We start from the raw sequence: 22,940 nt of genomic DNA, 5'->3' as shown, positions 1-22,940 counted from the left end.
GGCAAGACTTAGGAAGTTTATAATGGCTATTACTATGCAAACATTTGACTTAAGAGTTGTGTATACATTGTATTCTCAATAAGCACGCACCAATGCCTCCTCAGGCTGGTTGTGTTGACAAATGTGAGCAAATTTACAAAGACTAAAACAAAAAACATTTCCTGTAACTAGTCATGTAATTTTAGTTTTCTTTCCAACTTTCCACTTTTATGTAAGTTCATAAAGTTCTTTTCACACCAGTTTTTGCTTTGAGTTTAGTTGAAGTTAACTATAACCTTGACATTTATGCACAACACAAATTCAAACAATGCCATACAAACTGTGGACCCACCCAAAAACTTTGCTCAGTAGCACTCCTGGTGGTCAGAAATTGAGCAAGCTACTCTGTGCATCTAGAAGTACGTAGTAAAAAGCAAGCACTTAAGTAAGTGGTAGTTTAAACTGTATGCTACTGTGTTGCCCTTTTTATATTCTTTCCACACATTACAGATTCTTTGTTAAATTCATTGTGTTTTTAAAACCTCCATGAATGTAGCTGTCAGATACGTGAAAATCCAAATTAAGCAGAAAGTTCCTCAAGTTTTTAGGAGTACTGATTTCTAGTAGGTGATAAAGGTACTGTACTATCCAGTACATTTATGTACTTAAACTATTCAGTGTATATTATGTTTTTTTATTTAAGCGTTCATTTAAAAAAAAACTGTTCATTTTAACAAAAGCTGATTTCTCCAACCAGAAGCATTCAACATGTAACAAACGTGACTAATTATTATTATTATCATTATTATTATTATTAATCAGCTCTAGTTTATCCAAAAAATGTAACAATAAATCCATCTGTAGTTCCAAATCAATTCAAATGTCACATTTGAACTGTAAAACCAAAAGAAAGGGAACAGAAACGAATTTGTTCTTGCAACAAACCGTTGATCATTTAATCACTGAAGTAGATTAAAGGAAAAAAAGAAGAATCAAAGCCTCTGGCTCTGGCAGAGGAAATCAAGAGTTTTAGATCTAGTGACTTTTGTTATGAAATTTGTGGGATGAAAGGAAACACAATCGCCCAAAGTCACACAGCAGAAGGAATTATTCTTTTGAACACTAAACCTGATTCCATATATTGGGTGAAGCACAAAGGAACAAAGGAAGAAACGTAGCTGTTGAATTTAGACACCCAAACCACTGATGTGCTTCCAGAGAAAAGCCAGAGTTCAGCCTGTGTTTTGCTTTTATAATATATTTTATTATATATATTTGTTATACAGTATTGTTTTGTCTAATATCTGGTGCAGGGTTCAGTGGGTGTGGTTGTAGACAATGAGATTATATCCACTGCTGAGGGGAGATTTATGGTATGTTGAGGGCTCAACACCCACTGAATACGCTGCAAGCTGAGGCTGTTTGACTCCGCTGGCTAATTAGTGCGATTACTGCACAGCTGGATTGGCCAGACATTTTACTGAGTTTTATCAAAAGGATCACTCACTCGATGGAGGCTTTGTCCCGACAACTTCTGCTTCAGCAGAGACTCTCTATTTTAGGACTTCAGGACTCTGTCTGGGGAGTAGCCATCTAAATTTAAAAGAGTGGGAAAACTGAAACAACCTTTACAGACAAAATGTTCCTCTTTTTGTTTTGTCTACAAATGCAAAATGCCTGTGCCTTCCAAAGTCATTAAAATCACAACGTTGTTTTCCTTTTTGAAAGGGCATCTTAATTGATAATAGATATTGATAGCAAGTGATTTCATGGAGGTTCAAGTATTTGTTTTCTAAGAGCAAATAAGCAGGGCTGCTTAATTATTTATCTTTGTAAAATAAAAAATAGCAACAAAAAGTGCTCATTGCAAATTCCCATAGCTTTGCTTGTTCTGTTTGACAAGCTTTTGACGATGGCTGATCATCAAAGGTTAAAATAACAGGTTATCAACATAGATCAACCAGTCATTTAATATTAATTTTTGCAGAACAAAAGCTAATAGTTCCCTTTTGACTTCTTCCCCTGAAGTCATCCTCTCTGCCAGTTTTCTTCATGCTAACATTGGCTTTTTATTACATCCATCGTCCCTCAATTTTCTTCAATTTTTCTGGTTTTCTTGACCTCTCCTTCCACATTTGACCCCTTTCTACCCTTTCTAGCATTCTTTCTTTTCACCTCATCTTTCTAATCGACCCTCTGCCTTCTCTCTTATCTTCTCCAATCATCCCTTTCTCCCCTCCGCAGCAGTCCGTCAGACCAACACAGTTCATCCAAGCCCCCGCTGAGCTCCTCGGCCATGACATCGCGCATCCTGCTGCGGCAACAGCTGATGCGGGAACAGCTTCAGGAGCAGGAGCGGCGGGAGCAGCAGCGACAACAGGCCTCCCAGTACACACAAACTACACAGGCCCAAACGCCTGCCATCAATGTCAGTGTCCCGGTCAGTTTACCACCTGCTGCACAGGTCCCAATGGAGGTGCTAAAGGTAAGAAAGCATGGTTCAAGTTTCTGATGGTAGGGAGCAACAAAGAATGGGGTGGTGTGTATTATTAGAAGGCTGTTACGGTATCTGTGTAAAGTTTCCACTTGTGGAATTAAACTTTGTATGTGTCATTGGTGCAGCCTGAATGGTCCAGATGTATTTATAGATTTTAGTGACTCGTGCATGAATAGTCGGGCAATCATGGTTTACTATGACTGTGTGTAAAAAAAAAAAAACAGGAGTGAGTGAAGTGTGTTAAAATGCGTATATGGGGATTATCTTTCCTGAGAGAATTCCTCTTTAATGCATGCTGTGCTTCCAGCCATTTGGATTTAGCCATCTTTAATCCTATTTGCTCAGCTACATTCACATCTTTTCATAGCTTTGATTCCTTGGCAGTCTGAGGGACAGGAGACTGTTAAGATTTTCTGTACGAGTAGAGACCGTAGTGTTCGAGAGCGCATTTTAACAACGCATTTCGGTAAGTCTTTCTGTTTGTCCACAGCATGTGCTTTCAGAGGTTGCAATCTTGATGAAACATCTTTAGAAATTCATTCGACTTGTCGTGTTCTGAGGATTTTGGTATAATTGCTGTTTTTTTTGTAGTGTTTTTGTTCCGGCATTTTACCTTGAATTCAGTGGCTTTCCCTATAAAAAAACACTGTGTGGTAGTGATTTGGAAAGTGTTTTTGTGCAAATTATGAGAATTTTGTCTTCCTTACATATCAACTTAGTGCGTTTTTTTCAACTTTTCTGTTTGTGATTTCTGAAAAAAATATCAATATCGAGGTGTTAAGATATTGTGTAGTTAGTGTAATTACTCACGAGGACACTTGCCTTTTTGTGCATTTTTAGATTTTGCATTTCTTTAACATGGATTGTCAATAAGCAGCTGGTTTTGTCTCTGACTTCCTCTTTTAGAAAATTGTGCAATAACAGGAACAAGTCTTCCACGTGAAAAATATATGTGACACATAAGAGAATCTCGTACAAATACTTATGTTTAATAATGCCTGTAGTTAAAGGTCTAAAAATCTGTCTATGTCAGACATTTGTGCTTGTTAGGTAAAAGTTTAATCAGTTAATCGGTACTATGTCAACAGTTTAGTTGTGGTTTTATCTTGCGATTTCAACTGTTAACCCATACTGTTAGCTGACAGTTGTATGAAGCTATTCACGCTGTTTATCCATTATGTTTGGCTAACAGTTTCAGCTGCGTGTATGCTAACAGCTTTTAGTCATAATTTTACCTAGACATTTACTACATTTTAATTGCACTGTTTAATCTCAGAGTAGTAACGATGCCGATAAACTGTGATTTACTGAATAATCTTTGTTGAGTTAAATCCACCCACAACACTCTCTGAGATTTCATGGTTGCTTGCCCAGCCACACTTTCATCACCCTTGGATGTGTGTGGCATGGGCCAACAGTAAAGGACAAAAACAGTATAGCCATTGAAAACATTACCCTTCTCACGCTGTATAAACATTACTTACTCTCTATAATCTGCAGCTCTTTGAAAGACTTAGGACGCCCCCTCCCCGAACCCTAACCTTGTGTACAATACATCAAGTTAGAGTCATTTTTCTGCTTTGGCGAGAGCTTACAGAAATTCTTCATTGACTGAAGTCCTCAAATGAAAAGGCCATTCCAGCTTGGTGCTGTTGAGCTGGGTTAACCTGCTCTCCTGTCTGTTGATAGATTAGCAGAGTCCACATAAAGCTCAGGGGTACCAGGCAGAGCTGCTGGACCTCAAAAAGTGCAAACATTAAGCTCAGATGAGTTTATCTAAAGACTGATTGGACCCTTAATTAACCAAGTGACCTCTGACCTTTTTAGGAATAAGAAGGGGATCAGTTTGGGGATCAAGAAAAAGGCGAGCACAGCCTTACCACACACCGAACGCTAATTCAGTGAAGAATGCTTGTAATTAGCCCCCAGCCCTTTCATTCCATGGAATATTTTAGAGAAAAAAAACACTGCTTTGAAATTTACGTAGGATAGGTTTCTGAAAGGGTTAAAAAAATGATTTCTGATTTTTTTTTTCCTTTTTTAAAGGATTTATGGCGCCACAAAAAGAACAAAGTACCCTGTACAATTTTTGTGGATTATATGACGGCTCGTGACCGATATACAAAAGAAAATACACAGAAGTACCACACAGATATTTCAGTTTGGTTTGGATTTCAGAACTGATTCAGCACACAATGACATGTAAAAAAAAAACCTTCAGTGTTCATTTCATGAAATTACAGGATAGCTTTAATAACATTTCTCTCCGCAGTAACCAACACTGATTAATCACTTTAATCACGTTAGTTATTCGTACCTTTTTGCTCGATATGATTGTAGATGATGAGCAAATTCACGTGATCATAATCTCTGTTTTTGTTTGGTTGGAGTTTTTTTTGTTTTTAGCAGTTCCTGCTCATTTTAACCCAAGTTTTATACAAAAGACACAAGATTTTTATTCGGTGGTAATTTGGGCTTTTGCATGACAGCATTACAAAAGTACAGAGGAAAACCCATAAATTGCTGCTCACATTAGCATCACAGTTGCTGTCTGCAAATTCTGCAGAGCACATTAGCAGCTTAACTGTGAGACAAAGTGGCCTATTCTTCTAGTCTGCATAGAAAATGGGGGCAGTCTTGTTAATATATCCTGGTTGGCCCATCATGGAATGCCTGTAGCATGCAAGTCAAAAAAATACAAATCACTGTTTGTCATTCTGCACTAACCCTACGTCCTCTCTTAGTACAGCTGGATGCTTTGTGCTCATTTCTGCAGTGTTTCTGACTCTTTGGGGGTTATGTTGCTTATGCCCTTGGGCCTGTTGGTGGCTAAAAACGAGATGATAAACAACAAGCTTTCTTGTTTTCCATGGATACAGATGCCAAGAGTTAGAAGTTGATGCCACATTTCTAAACTGTATTTTGGAAAGACTGTTAAGTGAAGTTTGAATGCTGGCTGCTGGCACTAAGATCTCTCTATAATTCATTATTCTGCATGCTGGGCCTTTACAGAAACTGAAAACCTAATGATTAATTGTAGATGTGTGCAATAGTACGTGATGAATCTGTTCTAAATCAATCATGAACATCACCACGATAAACTTCTTGCACGTAGTTTATATGCAGCAGCAGTCCTGTAGATGTTTGTCACTCTATGTATGTTCTGTGTTTCCACAAAGTGTGCCAGCTTTGTAAGCACACCATTAAATGATCCTTTTTCCAGCTTATAAACTAATGATTTGTCACGCCTAAAATTATTTCCATGTAACAACGGGAGCCGTATGTCTTGACAAGGTCGAGATGTTCCAGGCTGGGATCTGTGAGCCTTCAGGGGCTCCATTGAATTCACCCAAAACAGTGAGATCATCTAATTATGTGTGATAATTTAGGAAATCCCTGAAGACAAAACAAGCTAGAAGAAGCCCCTGTGCTCATTTCAATGTAAAGACAGAACAAACAGATTTCAGCCTGCTAAACATGTCTTTGTCACAGATTGCCTAAACCTACTAGTTACATGTACTAGAATGAGATTCATTCGAAATTATCTTATTTTTATGTTTGCATTGTTGTTTGCGTCATTCATTCATTTGCTACATTTTAGTGAAAAACGAAAGTCACCATTTTTTAAAGGGTTAAATTCCAGCTTCATATCTTAAAAAAGGCTCGTTTTTACAAGCAGTAGTCCAAATACACAAAATCTTCGGTTTACTATCACATGGATAAAGAAAAGCAGCAAGTCCTTACATTCTTAGCTCCACCGCACTTGAATCTAGAAACTACTGTCACCTCAAAATTCACTCAAATGACAAATTAAGTTATCAGAATAGGTTCGTTTATTAGTTTATTTGTTTGTTTATTTTGTTTTTTAGCATTTTCATTGATCGGCCAATCATTTTAGTTAACCCTAACCCTGCAGTGTGGAAATGTAGCACAAATGAATCAAGACTTTTACTCACTCAAAGCCAAGTGTTACATGTGCTGTATTAATGGGTGTATGCAGTTGTGCTTGTAGTTTTAATTAGGGCACCTTTATACTTTGTCTTGTGCACATAATGCCCTGAATGCCCTCTTTGTTTCTATATTAGAATTCTGTGTGTGTGTGCGTGTGTCTGAGGGAGAGAGAGGGGGTGGCGTAGGCTTCCTACAGTAATCCCTTATAAACTTTTTTTTTTGTTTCTATCTTTAGACAGTGCCAGCTATCAGCTGTGGGTGTGTTAAAATGCATGAGACAAGGATAGAGGATTAGTTAACACGTACATGGGTGTTTTTTTTAATAGTTTTAGGAAAAATCACAATCACACAATCACTGTTTTTTATAAAACAAATCTCTGTCTGCATGAAAATACAAAAACACTCTACTGCCAAGAGCTTGCCAAACTAACAGACGGTGATATAACCCTAGCCCCAAAGACTTGTTGGCGAATAAGAAGCACTGACACTGTGAGTTTTCTGTCTAAACATCATCACTGACAAACAGTGTTCATAAAAAGTTTCCCATGCAAGTTTTCTAAAGGATTAGTTTTTCAACTTAAACTTAAAAGCTGTGTCTGCACGTGGACACGAGGCCGAGAAGCCTAGAAAGGCCAAAAATACTGATGTACGTGTGATTTGTTATACACACACACAAGACGTGTCTTTGTGTGTATAACAAACAGTCTTTCTGTACGTTTATGCTTACAGCAGTGGCTTACAAGCTGGAGGTCTGGACCTCCCCAGAGGGCCAAAAGATAAATGTGAGAGGCTAAACGCTACAGGCTGGGAAAGAAAAGCTGTGGAGGAGAAAACATGTCTCATCATTGTATCTATGCTGAAAGGACTGGGCAAGTTATCTCAAACTGTGACGGAAATATTACAAAAATGAAAAACAGGGAATGAAAAAGAGTTTCAAGTATTAGAAATATTACTGTATATTGTCATATTTCTGTCCAATACAGCATCATCTGCCTGAAGACGCAGAGGCAGCATGTTATAGCATGTTTTTAAGAGTGGGATTTAATTCCAAATACCTTTACAAATTATCAAAAGGCATGATTTTAGCCTCAAACTAGTTACATGAATCAGAAAGCAAGCAAAACAGTTGCCATGATTTTAAAAAGTAGCCCTATATGTTTTAAGCTGTAAATTTTACATCCAGTGACTCTGTCCAGCATTTCTGATTTCTCCTTTACTCAAAACATACAACTTTGAAAAAGAAGCAAAGACATCTCACTTTGTTCTCAGCACTTCCAAGTGTTGCAAAAAAACAACTGATAAGACTAAATAGACCATGAAGAACCTGCCTGGTTAACAAAAACGAGAAAAAAAATGTGTTCAGAGGGTTTTATTTAATTGTTTTGGGAAATCTGACAAACATTAATTGTGCCACTAGGATTGTTTAAATACAAATTGATACAGTAAGCAGTATACAGTGTGGAGTTTCAGTTCCATTCTTGATGTTTGGGGTTGATTGTCAGCAAAATTTGCAATACTTGAGAACTGAATCTGACCTGAACTCGATTCTGAGATTAAGAAATAACTAAGATGTGAGACTTTTCAGAAAAATCACTCACTGTCTATGCAATTACTACTTGAAAGAATTCTTCATTGTGCTTAAACATGTATTAGTAGAGGCTCCATAATGTAGGGGTTAAAGCATTTGCCTACAAAGCAGAAGATCACACGTTTAGGACTAGGAGAAGACATAAATCCCTGGGAGGAAGGGCATCTGGAAGGACATCAAAATCTGTGCCAAATCAAATATGTGGATCCATCCACTGTGGCAACCCCCTGCAAATAAGTGAGCAGCTGAAAGAAGCTGAGATAAGAGTTCATATGAATAAATAAGACACTAATTAACAAACATTTGCAACGCCGCTGGTTGTGCTGTGGCATATGCTGTGGATTAGACAGGTTTTCCTACATACTGATTTGTTTTTTGAAATAGAGTGTTAACAGTAGTTTTAAAGCAAAATTATTAAAAAATAAATAAATAAATACATCAAGTTGATATGTATTCAGAACACATTTCTCTTTTTCAAAACTTTACAGGGCCTTATTAAAATGTAGGACAACAAAGGTTGTTGTTTCAGCATCGAAATGAAAAATTAAGAGCCTGTTCTAAATGTGACTGACTTAAATCAGCCTGTGTCTTTGATAAATACCATAGATAACAAGAATTCACTGTTTGCTTACACATTATCTATGCGTGAATTGCAAATAATTGTGTTGCTCATTAATAGCTCTTGATTGGGTTCAGTCCATTATCAGGATCGGAGCCTCTGCAGTTTTAAAATGTAATCATTTCATCATATATATATAAGTAAGTGGCATAAAATCCAATTATGAATCAAATTTTATACATTTTCAGGTGACGTCATTTGCATAACAATACACCAACGGTGAAGGCAGTGTAAAGAATAAAGAATGTTGTTAGTGACCATCACTAATGAGCCTCGTTCTTTTGCCCAGAGTGTGATGTCGTTCTTGTTAATGAGTCATTGACTGACTGTAAATGTGCCCCCCTCTGTGGTGTCAGCTTTACAACCTTGTGAGGACAATTTACGGTCCAAGGTGATCTGAGTCTTAGCTGCAGGATATACAAAGTGTGACTAGATAATGTGACTCAGCTCTTGTAAGTAAAACTAGCTACAGTGTCAATTTTTAATAGCCAGTTGTAGAGGATGTTAATGTGGCTCACATGAGTATCCCCTGAAGAACAATGGTACATGAACATGGAAAAGAGGCTCTGAAAGAGCTTCTGTTCTGGAAAGAAGGAATTTGACAGTCACAGAGAGACAATAAGATTGATAACCTCACCTGACCTAATGGTTATACTCGGCTTTATTTACATACACCTGTAAAAGTGATTTAAGTCATTCAAACTAACTAGTCTGCTTTATTTTACAGAGTTTATTGAATTAAAATGTGTAAATCTGCAAATACTGAGAGGCATTTCTGTTGATTTTCAGAACATACACAAAATATATACATCATATATGATCTCTATGACAGTGCTGGGTGAAAACCTTTTTATTAGATTACAATAATCTGCATTCAGTGAGTGCATAGTTAATAAGAATACTGGTTATGCATTATAAGGCCGATCACGGGAAAATACCAATGATTTTAAATAATAAAATATACATCTGGAACATTGCAAACCTGCACACATGAATGACTATCACACTTTTATTTGGAATCAGTTTCAACAGATGGGACGAAGTAATATCTATACTCTATAAGGCAGTCTCAACAACTAATTTTTATAACCTTTCGCTGTAATTGAAACTCTTGAGTGCAGTGTGCAAACTGAGGAAGTTTTCACATAGGCAGAGGAAAATGCCAGGGGTAGCTTAGAGTTCATCTACAGCCCGTGGCCTCCACAGGTCTGTTAATAAGCATAGACTTTTAAAGTTTATGCACAACAAAATGCATAATTTCTTTTGGGCTTATGATTTGCCTGTTCTTGTCAATTAAAAATCTGAAGACAACGAAGGATGAAATAGACTTTATTCTTTGTGCTGTGTTAAACAGGGAGCACACGCCAAGCATCCACATGGGTTAACAAAGTGGATAGGGCAGAGTAAGCCCCCCGGGCAAGATTCAGTAAAAGAGGTGCCCTTCCAAAACAAAGGCTCTAACTGTTTGCACCACATCCTGACATCAAGTGATACACCATAAAGTAATAAATACAGATTTTACATAAAACAACACACATTTAAAAAGGCTCATTGTATTTGACAGAGATTCCCTGACATGCATAACTAATGAAGTTTCTTGCCTTTTAAAAGATGAGCTGGTGTGTCTGTCCTCCTATTAGCAGCCTTAGTCGTCTGGTGCAACCAAGAAGGAAGCAGCTAGAGCACTCCTCAGTTTAGAGTTGGTTTTTTTTGTTTGTTTGTTTGTTTTAAATCGGACATCTAAAACAGGAAATGATGCTTGAGATGCTTGGATATCAACCTTGTGAGGTATGTTTAAAAATGAATATAGATTCAAAGATAATGTGAGAGGTTAAATTGAAATTTCTCGTCTTAAACTGACACAAATGTGTCTTTGCCATTTATGATACTGCATTATGTATCTAAATTGAATCATAAACTACAGCGTCCACATTTTGCAATCCTGAAACTGATTCGTAATTGCATCAAACGTAAGCAAGCATAAGACGGGAAAGTTTAAATATAAACTTGGAAAGGCGAGGGGGATTGGAGCAGCTCTGCTCAATTTAAAATGTTACAGCCAGACAGACACTGCCTCTGAAGTTTGTTTATTTGCCTGCAGAAGCTTTTCTGGATCATTAATGCTGTGTGGGGATTAATGATCTACAGAAATCAAATTTATCCTTAAGCGGCGAGTGCAGAGATAGGAGCGCGTGCAATATTTGTTCCTTAAAATACGTGGACTGTTACTGAGGAGCCGCAGAAAGTAGTGGAGTTGAAGAAAAATATGTGGAAAATGTTTACTCCTGAGACTTTGAGATAACAACTCTTGACAGCGTCTCAAAAGAAAAATGCATAATGCATCGTAGGATTTGAAGTCTCTGTCAAGTTGATTTTAATATTATATTCTGTACTGTAAAATACAAAGAACAGACAAGACTTTGAGCTATATTTAGCGTTGTTTTTAATAAAAGACAACTTTGAAACAGCACTTATAAAAAGCAGCACTCATTTTGAAATGAGCTTCCATCTTTTGGTGCTATTTCATTGCTACTGTGGCCAAGCTGCATATTTGCATAACTTCTCTTTCAGTAGTTGGAGCAGTTCTGTGGAGCCTCCTGCAACCATCAACACACCCATTAATCTTTAGATCAGATATCCTACCTCTCACATACATATTCATTTTTCTTGGTATTTTCCTCACACCTCTTTCCACTCATAGGTTCAGACTCACCTGGAGAACCCAACCAAGTACCACATCCAACGGTCCCAGCAGCAGCAGGTGAAGAGGTACCTGGGAAAGCTTGGTTCTCAGGCGTTGAGCTTGCCCTGCCCCAACCAGTCCTCTGACCACGGGGGCATGCCGCCAGGGCCGGGCAACAGTGCCCCTAACAGCCCTATGGCCTTATTGACCCTCAACTCTAACTGCGAGAAAGAGGTGAGGTCTCCATAGTTGTTTAGGCTGTTTTTTTATTTAACCCTCTCAAGGCAGGCGTTGCCGATTTGCAACAGTTAAAAACTAACAACCTGATTACCCCACATACATATTTTATGAGTTTTTTTTTACTCAGAAGTACCACTGCAGGACTTGGTTGTGCATTAGCAACAAAAAGTTTCATTTGAGCCTGAGAGGGTTAATGATGCTTGGACATTAATTGATCAGTAACGCTGGACTTATTTGTACTTTGTCTGGTTTTAGATGGACGATGTAATTGATGACATTATTAGTCTGGAGTCCAGTTACAGCGATGATATCCTCGGTCTAATGGACCCAGGACTTCAGATGGCAAACACGGTATGTATGCTCATGATTTATCCATACCAGCCAGTTTACAACATGACTGCATTTCATTTGATGTGTCTTGGGGTAAAACAGAAGCAAATTCCATGATGTCAGATTTCAACCTTGGTGTACGTCTTTTTCTCTCTGTTTTAAATCTCAATTCTTTTAATTCTCAATTCCCCAGATCCCTGTGCCTGCTAACCTCATTGACATGTATGGCAATCAGGGTATGCCCCAGCAAGGTCTGCCCATCAGCAACTCCTGCCCTGCCAACCTGCCAAACATCAAAAGGGAATACTCTGGTAAGCATGAAAATTACTCAGAGCTATAGAAATAAAAATAAATAAAGTTCTTACAGATGTTTAACTCGTGCCATTTAACAATATCTGTTCAGCTTCTGTATCACACAGGCAACAGTAATTCTGTAACAACATATGATAATGTAACGTTCTACTCTCCAGGCCTTTGCGCAGCTCATTATATAGCATTTTGTATCCAGTCCAGCTTTTGTAATGCTCCTCTGTGTGGCGATGTTGACTTTACATGATTATGTCTTCTATTGTCTTGTATTGCATTTCAATTCTGTACATTGTGATAATGAAAACAACATTATTACTCATGTAGTTTCACAATCCCCGGCCATCATGCATATGCTGGATAAGTCAGGATCCTGTGGCAAATTTGACACCTATCAAAGGCCTGAAGGGTTCCCTGTGGGTACGTCTGAGTATTCAGCTTTAAAATGTGGATGCTGCACATTTTGTATACGTGCTTTGTCGGGTTAGTCGATCAACCAAAATGCGTTTTGTTCAGAAGCAGAGGTAAGAGCCCTGGCAAAGGAGAGGCAGAAGAAGGACAACCACAATTTGAGTAAGTGAGAATATTTAAACATGCTTTTGGTTGTCACAGGGTTAACTATTAAACTACATTTTAAGTACATTAGCAAATTCTTGTTAATATCTATATATTTATACTTATATTCCTAGTTATACTTTCCCCTTTCTGTTTTTGTTCTGCAGTTGAGAGACGGCGACGGTTTAACATCAATGATCGAATTAAGGAGTTGGGAACTTTAATTCCAAAATCAAATGACCCGTAAGTTACTTAATATATTCTTACATTAACTCTTCTAAAAATACATGTAATGGCAACCACAAACATCCAGCCAGTCTAATGCAAGATTAATAACTCAGTGTTCAAGATTAGTGGCGAGATTTGCTGCTTATGAAACAGCAAACGGAAATGATTTGTGTTTTAATTGCATTTTTCTAGCTGGTCATTCAGTTATATGCAGTTTGTAGTTATACAGATCTTTCGATTTAGGCAAATGTTGTAAATTTGTAAATGTAATATGAGGCTTATAATGATTACACTGTCAATTTCAGCTTTTAACCATATTCTTCTCTCATCGCTGTGCCCTTTGACCTCGCCTGTGGGTCTAAAAAGATCCCAGTTGCTTTTGTTATGTCTGTTCAGCCCTGGTTGTTTTGATTAAGTCCAGCTGGTTCCTCCACCCACATGCACAAATTCAAGATTCTCATCAGCAGACCTGGTTTAAATGAGTACACATTTATGAAAAAGTATGAAAAAGCAGGCACACATTTTCTTTCTAGCATTGCCAATTTTTATTAGTTGCCTGTAAGGTGTAAGTACCACTTCCAAATTGACCTAACTTAACCTTAACTGTACAAATGAAATCCTCAGGAGGGATGTTTTCCCATAAAGTTGACTAAAGATCATTTTTTATTCCTGCAAAACATCTGCTGCAACATTCATGTTTTTTTCAGGGAGCTCAGGGTCATCCTTATGACTGCTTGTGACTCAGGCTACCTATTGTGCATAAACGTCTTGTGTAGTAACAATTTCTGCAAAGAACTTTTTGACCTCTGCAAAAGTTCTGCTCATTTTTCCTCAATCTTATTCTCTCCACTTTCTTAATTGTTAACTGAACAGGCGTACATTAGACTATCTACTGACATTTAAACGTTTGGATGTAAAAATAATGGTTCCTTTTTAAATATCAGAGATATGCGCTGGAACAAAGGCACTATCCTGAAGGCATCAGTGGACTACATCAGGAAGCTGCAGCGGGAACAGCAGAGGGCCAAGGAGCTGGAGAATCGTCAGAAGAAGCTTGAGCATGCCAACCGGCATCTGATGTTGAGAATACAGGTAAAAGCTTTGATGAAGATGAGAAAATTCAAAAAACTATATTATGTGTCACGTGTAGGGATTTCAAAGGGGAGGAGAAAAACGTTTATACTAATGTTGGAAGAAATGAATACACTTTTATGAGATATGCAAAGCTTAAGGGAAAACGAGGAAAGGCACAGATTCATACTGCAAAGTTGTTAAGATCGTCATCTTGTAACAAATTGATCATAAGATGAGAGGAGCCTGAATCTGTGATCAACACTGAGCTCTTTGTAGTTAATTAGAGTTGCACATCGGTGTATTAGAGGAGGAAAAAGAAAACCTTCTGCAAGTTTTAAATGTTAAATGACTCTGTTACAGTCAGTTGGATATTTAAAAACCTTCACTTGGCAGCTTTGCTAACTATCTCCCACTCTGCTTTTCAGCAAAGAAAAGGCAATACTTTAACATTCATCCTCAAACCTCAAACTAGAAGATTAGGAGTGCTCACTAACCTAATGCCTAACCTGCACGTGTTTGTGTCGCTCTCTGGCATACAGGAATTAGAGATGCAGGCGCGGGCTCACGGTCTGGCCATTGCATCTTCAGCGCTCTGCTCTGCTGAAATTGGGGTACGGACCATCAAGCAAGAACCTGCTCTGGAGGACTGTCACCAGGACCTGTACACACTCCATCCCCATCACCAACAACACCCCGCCTGCACTCCTGAAACACCCAGCAACCTCGAGCTAAACGAAGGCCACTCTAACTTCTCCGAGGGCCACTACGGCGTTCACAGTAAGTCGGGCTCCAAACTCAGCGACATCCTCATGGAAGACACCTTATCACCGGTGAGGGGGGGCGACCCTCTGCTCTCATCCGTCTCCCCAGACACCTCAAAGGACAGCAGTCGCAAGAGCAGTGTAAGCATGGATGAGAATGAGGGTTGTTAGCACCCCCTACTGGAACACTCCTCACCTGCATTTTCAGCCCCTCCACCTACTGCTACAAGTCAGTGGCAAACACACTTTGAGCTGCTGGAAAGGCTTTCTTCTGTTTGTTGTCCTTTCTCCGTTTGTTTTACTCCTCCTCTCTCCCACCTGTGTTTACATGTATTGAATCTTTTTCCAAATTGTTTGTTTGTTTTCTCGTGTTATGTCTTTTCAAGCCCTTGACCCTGATTTCAAGGACTGATTTTTTTTAAGTGTTTGCTTTAATCAATACTTTGATGACAATGAGTTACAAAAATAGAAGTTTTTATATTTAAAAAAAAATATGCATTTATCTTTGGATAGAGGCTAGATTATCCTTTTTTTCTATTGATTCCAAAGAATCTAGGGAAATTATAAATCATGGTCAGAAATGTAGATATTTTGTGGTGAGATAAGCACTGCTTTTTAAATCAATAGCAATAATAGAAGGAAAAAGATCTATTTATTACTATAGTGCTTTACACTCTGTGTGTCTTAGATTGAACTTGAATGTGCCAATGCCTTATTAAGATGTGTATACATCGTTGTCGTATTGCTATGCACGTGTTGGCTGTTAGAGTCTTTGTCAGTCTTCCAGTTGAAATTTCTTGCTTGACAAATATGAAATCATCTGTAGATTATATAAATACACATGCGTGTGTAAACAAGATGTTATGAATACATTCCCCTTAAAGCTAATTTATTACATGGAGCCATTATTAATAAATGAAAGCACATTTAAGAAATTAATAAATAAAAGCTAGAATCTCTCTTTTAAGATAATTACAATGAACTCATTACATGAGAATAATTTTAGTCTTTTATTCAGTGTTATACATTCACCACACACTCTTTAACTAGCCAGTGCCAATTACAGACACAGTATGTTACCAGTACATTCCTCATTGCCAAAACTGCCAAAATACCCCCAAATTTGTCTCAAAACTAGTAGAATAAAAATAGGCTATAAATGGTCTGACAAGAAGCTGTTGTCACTTGATAGCTCTAGATTTCTTAATTATAGAAATCTTTATTTTTTTTTAATCTAATAGATGTTAGTCAATTATTGTAATTGTTTTGTTTTTTTTATCTTTAGTGATCAGACAGACATAACTGGTTAAACTTAGAGTATTCCAGCACAGACTCCATACTGTAATACTGCAGACCTGTTAATCTCAGATTTTTACAAATTTCCATTGATTTCCTAAATTATTCTTGTTGGGTTTTTTTTGATATACCACATCAGTGACATTTCACATTCAGGACATTTTTTTTCATGATGTGAACATTTATATTGCCAAGGAGTATAAGGAGACTGCTTTGGGATTTTGTATGAAATGCGTGACATTGTCAAAACACTGGAATGACTTCTGATAATTGAAACCTGGTTTGTTTGCCTGTCTTTCTTTTAAATCTGAGCACAAACTAACTATTTCAAATGCATACAGAATCTTGTGAAAAGCTGTGGATTCTTGGATGGTTGTTGTATATTTCCACAGTTTGTTTTGAACAGTTCTAGCATGTTCCATAGGTATGCCTTTTTAATAACCACCTGCCATATACTACGAGCCCTGTTGCAGCACAGCCTCCATTTTGTCAAACTATGCAATGGTTAAAGTTGTGCCTGTAAAGCAGCATCATGTCTTCAAAGGGGTTTCTCTTTATGAATGAGTCTGAAATGGTGTCGAGGCAATTATCTTTTCATTTAAGTGCCTTAAACTTGTTTTGTTTTGTTTTTTACCCTGAAGATGGAAGAGAAGGAAAAAAAATGTTTTGTTGATGTTTATATTGGTGTGTGGAGCTTCGTAGAGCTATACTACAAGTCCCTCAAACAAAAGAACCACGAGTATTGTTATTATGGAACGCCAAAGTGTTCAACATTAAATAAGGAAGTAAATTAGGAAATAAGTCATTATAAATGCAGAGTAAAATATATAAGTAATTAATAATTATACCCTGACATAATATTTGAATTAGTGTTCTGTATTATTATCATTAATTACTTAGTATGTTGATTGACTTAGAAATCTACTGACTTCTTCAACCGTTGACTCCACTCCACTGAAGTTGGGTCATGGTAGCAGCAGTCTAAGCAGGGGGTACCTGGTGTCCTTTCCCCAGCAGAGCTTACCAATTTCTGCTTGGTATCACCAAGGTGTTTCGAGGCGTAATAAGATAAATAATCCCTGGTCTGCCCAAGGGTCTTCTCTCAAATGGGTGTACACAGAAAACCTCCAAAGTGAAGCTCCCAGTAGATGTCCAATCCACCCCAACTGCTTCATCTCAACATCTCTGAGTTCCTTCCAGATATCCATGCTCATTATCCTGTCTCTAAGGCTGAGCTCAGCCAACCATACTTTGCTTGCAAATACAGATCTAATACAGATCTGGTTGTTAACTACCAAAGTAACCTCTATAAGTGCAATTGGCGAGCCTTTCTTCAAGAGTGCCACCAGGTCCTTAGGTTGCTACTGCAACAGGCACCAATGACCTTTTGAGCAGAGCTAATGCCAGCCACCTTTGCAGTAGAGGCTTTGAATATGAACAAGAATGAGCTGCTGAGCCACTGATTCTTATAGTGGGGAACCTGGATGATCAGGGTAATATATACAGTGAATATATTCACACGATTTCTGTAAGGAAAATAATCAAAGATGGCTGTCATGCTAACCTTCTAGAGTGGGTTTTTTTTTTTTTCGCTACCAAAAAAACATGGCCACTAATCCCAGTCCTGCATTTACCTGAAAGTGTCGTTGTGCAGTGCTACAGCTTCACAAAGCCAGTAATGATGCTGTAGACTAATAGTGTTATTATATTTGACTTATTTATATACCTATGATTAATATTCAAATACTATATATATTTATGTAGTACCGAACACTTTGGAACTCCATATTTTTAGCTCTTCATTTTATTTTTTTCAAATGACATTTTACACTGAAGGCAGTGTTTCTTAGGTTTCTAGGTGACAACTTTGAATGTAGGTCTCAGTAATAACTGCCAAATTGTGTGCCACATGAAGGCAATACATTTCTACAAAGACACAACCTGCAAAACAAAGCCACCTTTCTTAGTGGTGTTTAACCTCTTTTGTTATAAGCAATATATGGATCGTTACCCAAAGGTTATATGTAAAATGCAAATAAGTACACGGTTAGAGTTCAGTCTTGTATGTGGAAAGAACATTGTAGAGAATATGACTCAAGATTTACTCAACAGCAGCTCAGCTATCTTACAGTGTTGCCATCCAATGAGGATGCTAACTATGAAATCCAAGTTCTTGAACAAGCTGAGAAGTGAACCTTGAGTTAATGTGTTGGTTTGTTTGGTTTTTTTGTCATTGATGAAGCTTCAGTGGACTGTAGATTGTTTCTTATGGTGACACAGGTCCAGGGACTGATTCGAAACAGTACAACACCCACATACCTGTAACATGGATCTGTGGCTAAACGTAGAACAGATAAATTAAATAACCCTAAAATGTGACTGTAAGAAAAGATATAAACATTACACTATGTGGTGGCAGTTACTTAAAGCTGTCACTTAACTCGTTTCTCATAATGACTCTCTGAGCTGTAAATTGTTATGGCATGTTATGGATAAACCACTAATGAAAAACTATGGTATGTTAGCTCAATTTAGGCCTTGTCTTCTAATTGTCATTCCTGTGGTTCATACAAACAAAGTTCTCTGCTGATGTTGCTACTGTTCTTATTGTTACAGTTTATAAGAGATGAATGTAGCAGTAGTTACTGTACCCACTGGTTTCAGATTAGTGAGCTCAAACTCGATGGTACTCAATGTGGAAACTATCTTGTGAGAAATATTAAAAGTTTTATTTGAATGTTGGTGGAGTTTGCCTTTATTTCCCTCTCAATACTAATTATACTTATTATAATTTATTATAATATAATAAACTCACATAAACAAACATCTTTGGTTTGTGTTCAGTTTTACTCATTTACTTAATTTACAAAGATTCAGTCATTTAGAATGCTACACTTTCAATTAAAAGGGATAATGCAACACAATAAGTTTAGTTAAACACATTTATCTTTTTTATAAGATAAAGTCCTCTTCTGTATATACAAAAATTATTGCATTGCTTTTGATATTTTCTTTTTTTTTTTATTCTGCCAACTGCTTTTTGTAGCTTTTGCATTATATTATGGTGTGTTGTAAACCATTAACTAAAGTTGAGTTGAATGACCAGACGACCTGCTGAGTTCAAAATGAGCATCAGAATGGGGAAGAGAGGCAATTTAAGTGATTTTGAACATGGCATGGTTGTTGGTGCTAGAAGACCTGGTCTGAGTATTTTAGAAAGTGGTAATCTGCTGGAATTTTCCCACACAACCATGTCTGGGGTTTACAAAAAATGGTCTGAAAAAGAGAAAATGACCAGTGAAAAGCAGTAAAATTGCCTTTTTGACGCCAGAGGTCAGAGGAGAATAGCCAGACTGCTCTGAGCTGATAGGAAGGCAAAAGTAACCCAAATATAGCTTGTTACACCAGGTGCCACTGTTGTCAGCTAAAAACGGGAAACTGCAGCTACAATACAGACAGACTTACCAAAGTTACATAATAGAAAAATAGAAAAACATTCCCTGATCTAATCTTGTGTTTAGCCGTGACACTCGGGTGGTAGGGTCACAATTTGGTGTACAAAACATAAAAGCATGGATCCACCCTTCCTTGTATCAACAGTTCAGGCTGGTGTAATGATGTGGGGGATATTTTCTTGGCACACGTTGGGTCTCTTAGTACCAACTGAGCATTGTTTAAATACTACAGTCTACCTAAGTATTGTTTCTGACCATGTCCATCCCTTTAGGATCTTTTGATGTCTGCCTCAAGTAAGATAACGCACCATGTGACCAAGCTTAAATCAGCTCAAACTGGTTTCTTGAACATGGCAATGAGTTCACTGTACTCAGTGGCCTCCACAATCACAAGATCTCAGTCCTGTAACCCTCCTTTGGGGATGTGGTAGACATGCAATTGAGAAATCAGCAGCAGTTGTGTATCTATATCATGTCTATATTGTCCATATTGTCATGTAAAATTCATTTGTCTCCTGATGAAGAAAGCTCATCGGTCCATTTCTTGTGGGCTTGGCAAAGAATTCCATCACCAATCATACCATGAAAGATTTCTACAAAATAAGAAAAAGAAAAAGACACGCTAATGAGCATGCTTTATGTAACAGAGAGAGTGTAACTTGTAATGTCAATTGATTATTAAAAGAAAAAATTTACTATATATTATTTTACCTGCAGTTCCCAATCCTGTGGGAAGAGGCATCCTCAGAGAGCCAGCAGAGTGCTTCAGACGCTCCTTAAGGGATTTCTGCACCAGCTCCAGAGTGCAGTCCTGGTGCCACACAGGAAGCTCCAGACTCAGCATGCATTGGATAATACGATTCTTCTCATCTACTGTGAGAAGTCCCTTTTGGACGGCCACATATACCATGAAGGACATATCGATGCTGACTGCCTCTCCGTGAAGCAGTGCTGGCAATATTCTCTGTGCAAAACATGGAGGTTACACTTAATTGTGTGCAGATAATCTCCAAAAAGTAACTGCTAATAAAATAATATCTAAATACGTTTACTCTGTAACAGTAATTCACATTTAAAGTGAACCTATTATGCTTTTCTTTTTCATCTCTTGGGTTGCTATATGCAAACCCTTAAATAAGGATTATTTTGAGCTGTGAGTTTTACAAAGATACTATAAAAGAATCCAAGAGTAGAAAATATTGAGCTGGAAATTAACATAGTAGGTCCCCTTTAATGAGTGAATTCATACTCTCAAATATTGCTACAATATGGTTATAGAATATTGTTACAATAGAAAATACTACTTGACCATTTCTAACTCTGGGCTGATGAGGTGACCAAAATCCACCAGCCTGTCCAGATCATCCTCCCACAAGTTAGGAGCCAGTTCCTCAAGCATGGTTTCTATAGCGATGCGGATGATGGCTGTGGAGCTGTCTTCCTGTTCAGGCCTGGTCTTGCAAACCTGCAGCTTGGTATGCAGCAGTTTCCTGCCCTCAGTCTCCATCAACTCAAACAGGCCCCGGTGCTTCATCAGAGCCATCTAAAGTGTATCAGTAGAATAACACTTAATAGCTGGCAATAAGTGAAAGAGAAGACACACACTCTATTCTAAACTGGAATATCTAATAATAAACAATCACATGCATTGCATTGTTGTACTGTGGGAAAATGAATTTCAAAGATTCCCTCCAGACATGTTTAATAGATATAAAAGTATTTAATAGAAATACCAGATAAAACTTTCTTAAACAGTAAGCTGAAATCTTCTACATCACTGAAAGTATCAGAATGTGTGAACCTGTTCACATAATTTTCTTTCTCTTTTTTTAATCCTTTAACTCAGTTTTAAAATAAGCATGAAGAAATCTTACCCCTGCGGAGCTGCACATACCATATCTGTCTGCATAGCATTGTGTGAGCTCCTTTGAGTGAAGGAACAACAAACAAAGCACATTTTTTGTGGGTGGGGGTGTCTTTAGTTTTTTCTTTTGCATGCTTCACAGCACACGGTGATAGACAGACACTAGAAACTATGAGGACTTTCAGGTTTAAAAGGAGCTGGCTTTCAGTAGCATGGGCACTTAAAGTTGTATATCTTATTAGGGATATTTTAAAATGTAGCAGCTTAAATCTAGGTTTTTGTGAGTAAGTAAATGCAGTAAACACTTCTGTGGTTAAATTGTGGTTACAAGAGGGTTAGTTGCAATAAGCCAAATGTCAAAACATCCAACTATGACGCTTGAATCAGCTTTGTGTATTCTGTGTCCAGATGAGAAAATGGTAGTATGCATTATTGATGAGCAAAAAAAAAAAATTCAGAATAATATCAAAACACAAAATCAGTGGGAAAAAATGAATTTAGCATTGTCTTATAAGAACAAGCACCATTTTCATTTCCAATATTGACAACAAACTTGCAGCAAGGGAAGTATCAGCTGTCTTATTGATACATTTCAGTGCTTTTTGGAATACTGTAGAAGTTGTACACAACTATTATCTTGTTTGCAAATAGTATGGATCTTGTTCTCGCCAGTTATTACTTCCTGCCCACAAAATATTAAAAGTCTGACACCAAAGAAGATCAACAACAATGCCTTGAACAATAAGATCATTCTACTGTGAGCTGCAAGCAAATTACATACATTTAGGAGTTAATGGGCTGATACATGCAAGACCATCAGGAAACTCATTCTCTTGATCAGTCATCATGCAGCGACGAGCACCTTTAACATCTCTGCCATCCCATTAGAGATCTGACGTGGTGGGAGAGTTTGGAAGAATGAGCAGTCTAAGAAGGCTGCCACTGGTGGGACATAACTTCCCAGCTTGTTTTTCCCGCCGGCAAAATTGACTCCTGTTTTTGCCCCTACACTTGCGTCGATATAAGAAAGTAGAGTGGTCGGCACTCGAATATACGGGGTCCTTCGGCGATAGAGAGATGCCGCCAAGCCCACCACATCCAGACAAACTCCACCGCCGATGGCTACGATTGGCTCGGAGCGTCTGTCGATACCAAACTCATGAACTTCCTCCAGGATCTTGGTCACTAACTCCATACACTTGTTCTCTTCAGTGGTGGGCAGAGGGAGAATCTTGTAAATGACCCCTCTGGCTTTAAAGTACTGAGAAACCTGGGAGCCATACAGCTTATTGACATTTTCATCAATGACAACAAATCGCTTCGGTGGTTTGCAGTTACTTAAGGTGTGTTTAAGTTCTTCTTCTCCTAAGTGACCCCAGAGCAGTGTGTCATTCGTGGGATCCAGTATGTTTTTGCACTGAATAACTCTGTAGGTGAACACAACAGGGCTGACCACTGTCCAGGAAACCCCATGTTCTGACTTGTTCTCATAGCTAGAGATAATTTCACAATAA

At 37.9% G+C, this 22,940-nt stretch overlaps 2 protein-coding genes across 9 annotated transcripts in view; one reads left to right on the top strand and one right to left on the bottom strand.

The window, feature by feature from the left end:
- LOC120719257 (microphthalmia-associated transcription factor-like) overlaps positions 1-18,848 on the top strand; it is a 28,747-nt gene extending 9,899 nt beyond the window's left edge. For 3 of the 8 annotated variants that reach the window (XM_040008342.1, XM_040008339.1, XM_040008334.1), the window contains exons 2-10: positions 2,224-2,464; positions 11,336-11,551; positions 11,813-11,908; positions 12,081-12,198; positions 12,521-12,613; positions 12,710-12,766; positions 12,916-12,991; positions 13,921-14,068; positions 14,590-18,848. In XM_040008342.1, the coding sequence (XP_039864276.1) occupies positions 2,224-2,464; positions 11,336-11,551; positions 11,813-11,908; positions 12,081-12,198; positions 12,521-12,613; positions 12,710-12,766; positions 12,916-12,991; positions 13,921-14,068; positions 14,590-14,982 (1,438 nt within the window). In that variant the 3' untranslated portion in view covers positions 14,983-18,848. The other 5 variants (XM_040008337.1, XM_040008340.1, XM_040008338.1 and 2 more) reach the window with 4 other exon arrangements.
- A 63-nt stretch (positions 18,849-18,911) lies between these two features.
- LOC120719259 (2-epi-5-epi-valiolone synthase-like) lies at positions 18,912-22,940 on the bottom strand. The gene is made up of 5 exons (XM_040008345.1): positions 22,289-22,940; positions 21,437-21,487; positions 20,872-21,105; positions 20,274-20,526; positions 18,912-20,155 (listed from the first exon to the last, which is right to left on the bottom strand). The coding sequence occupies exons 1-5, from the start codon at positions 22,619-22,621 to the stop codon at positions 20,067-20,069; spliced, it is 960 nt and encodes a 319-aa protein (XP_039864279.1). The 5' UTR covers positions 22,622-22,940; the 3' UTR covers positions 18,912-20,066.

The sequence above is a fragment of the Simochromis diagramma genome, unplaced genomic scaffold (assembly GCF_900408965.1).
Source record: "Simochromis diagramma unplaced genomic scaffold, fSimDia1.1 OVJJ01000545.1, whole genome shotgun sequence".
Lineage (NCBI taxonomy): Eukaryota > Metazoa > Chordata > Actinopteri > Cichliformes > Cichlidae > Simochromis > Simochromis diagramma.
Note: the sequence above shows the minus strand (reverse complement) of the source record. Positions and strands in the feature narration are given on the sequence as shown.

Excerpts from the sequence above, each read along its gene's own strand:
- LOC120719259 (XM_040008345.1), bottom strand. The coding sequence starts at position 22,621 with ATGGAGTTAGTGACCAAGATCCTGGAGGAAGTTCATGAGTTTGGTATC. Across the intron at positions 21,106-21,436 it reads GTATGTGCAGCTCCGCAGGG|ATGGCTCTGATGAAGCACCG; the intron begins GTAAGATTTCTT and ends GATACACTTTAG. Across the intron at positions 20,156-20,273 it reads CACAGGATTGGGAACTGCAG|AAATCTTTCATGGTATGATT; the intron begins GTAAAATAATAT and ends CTTATTTTGTAG.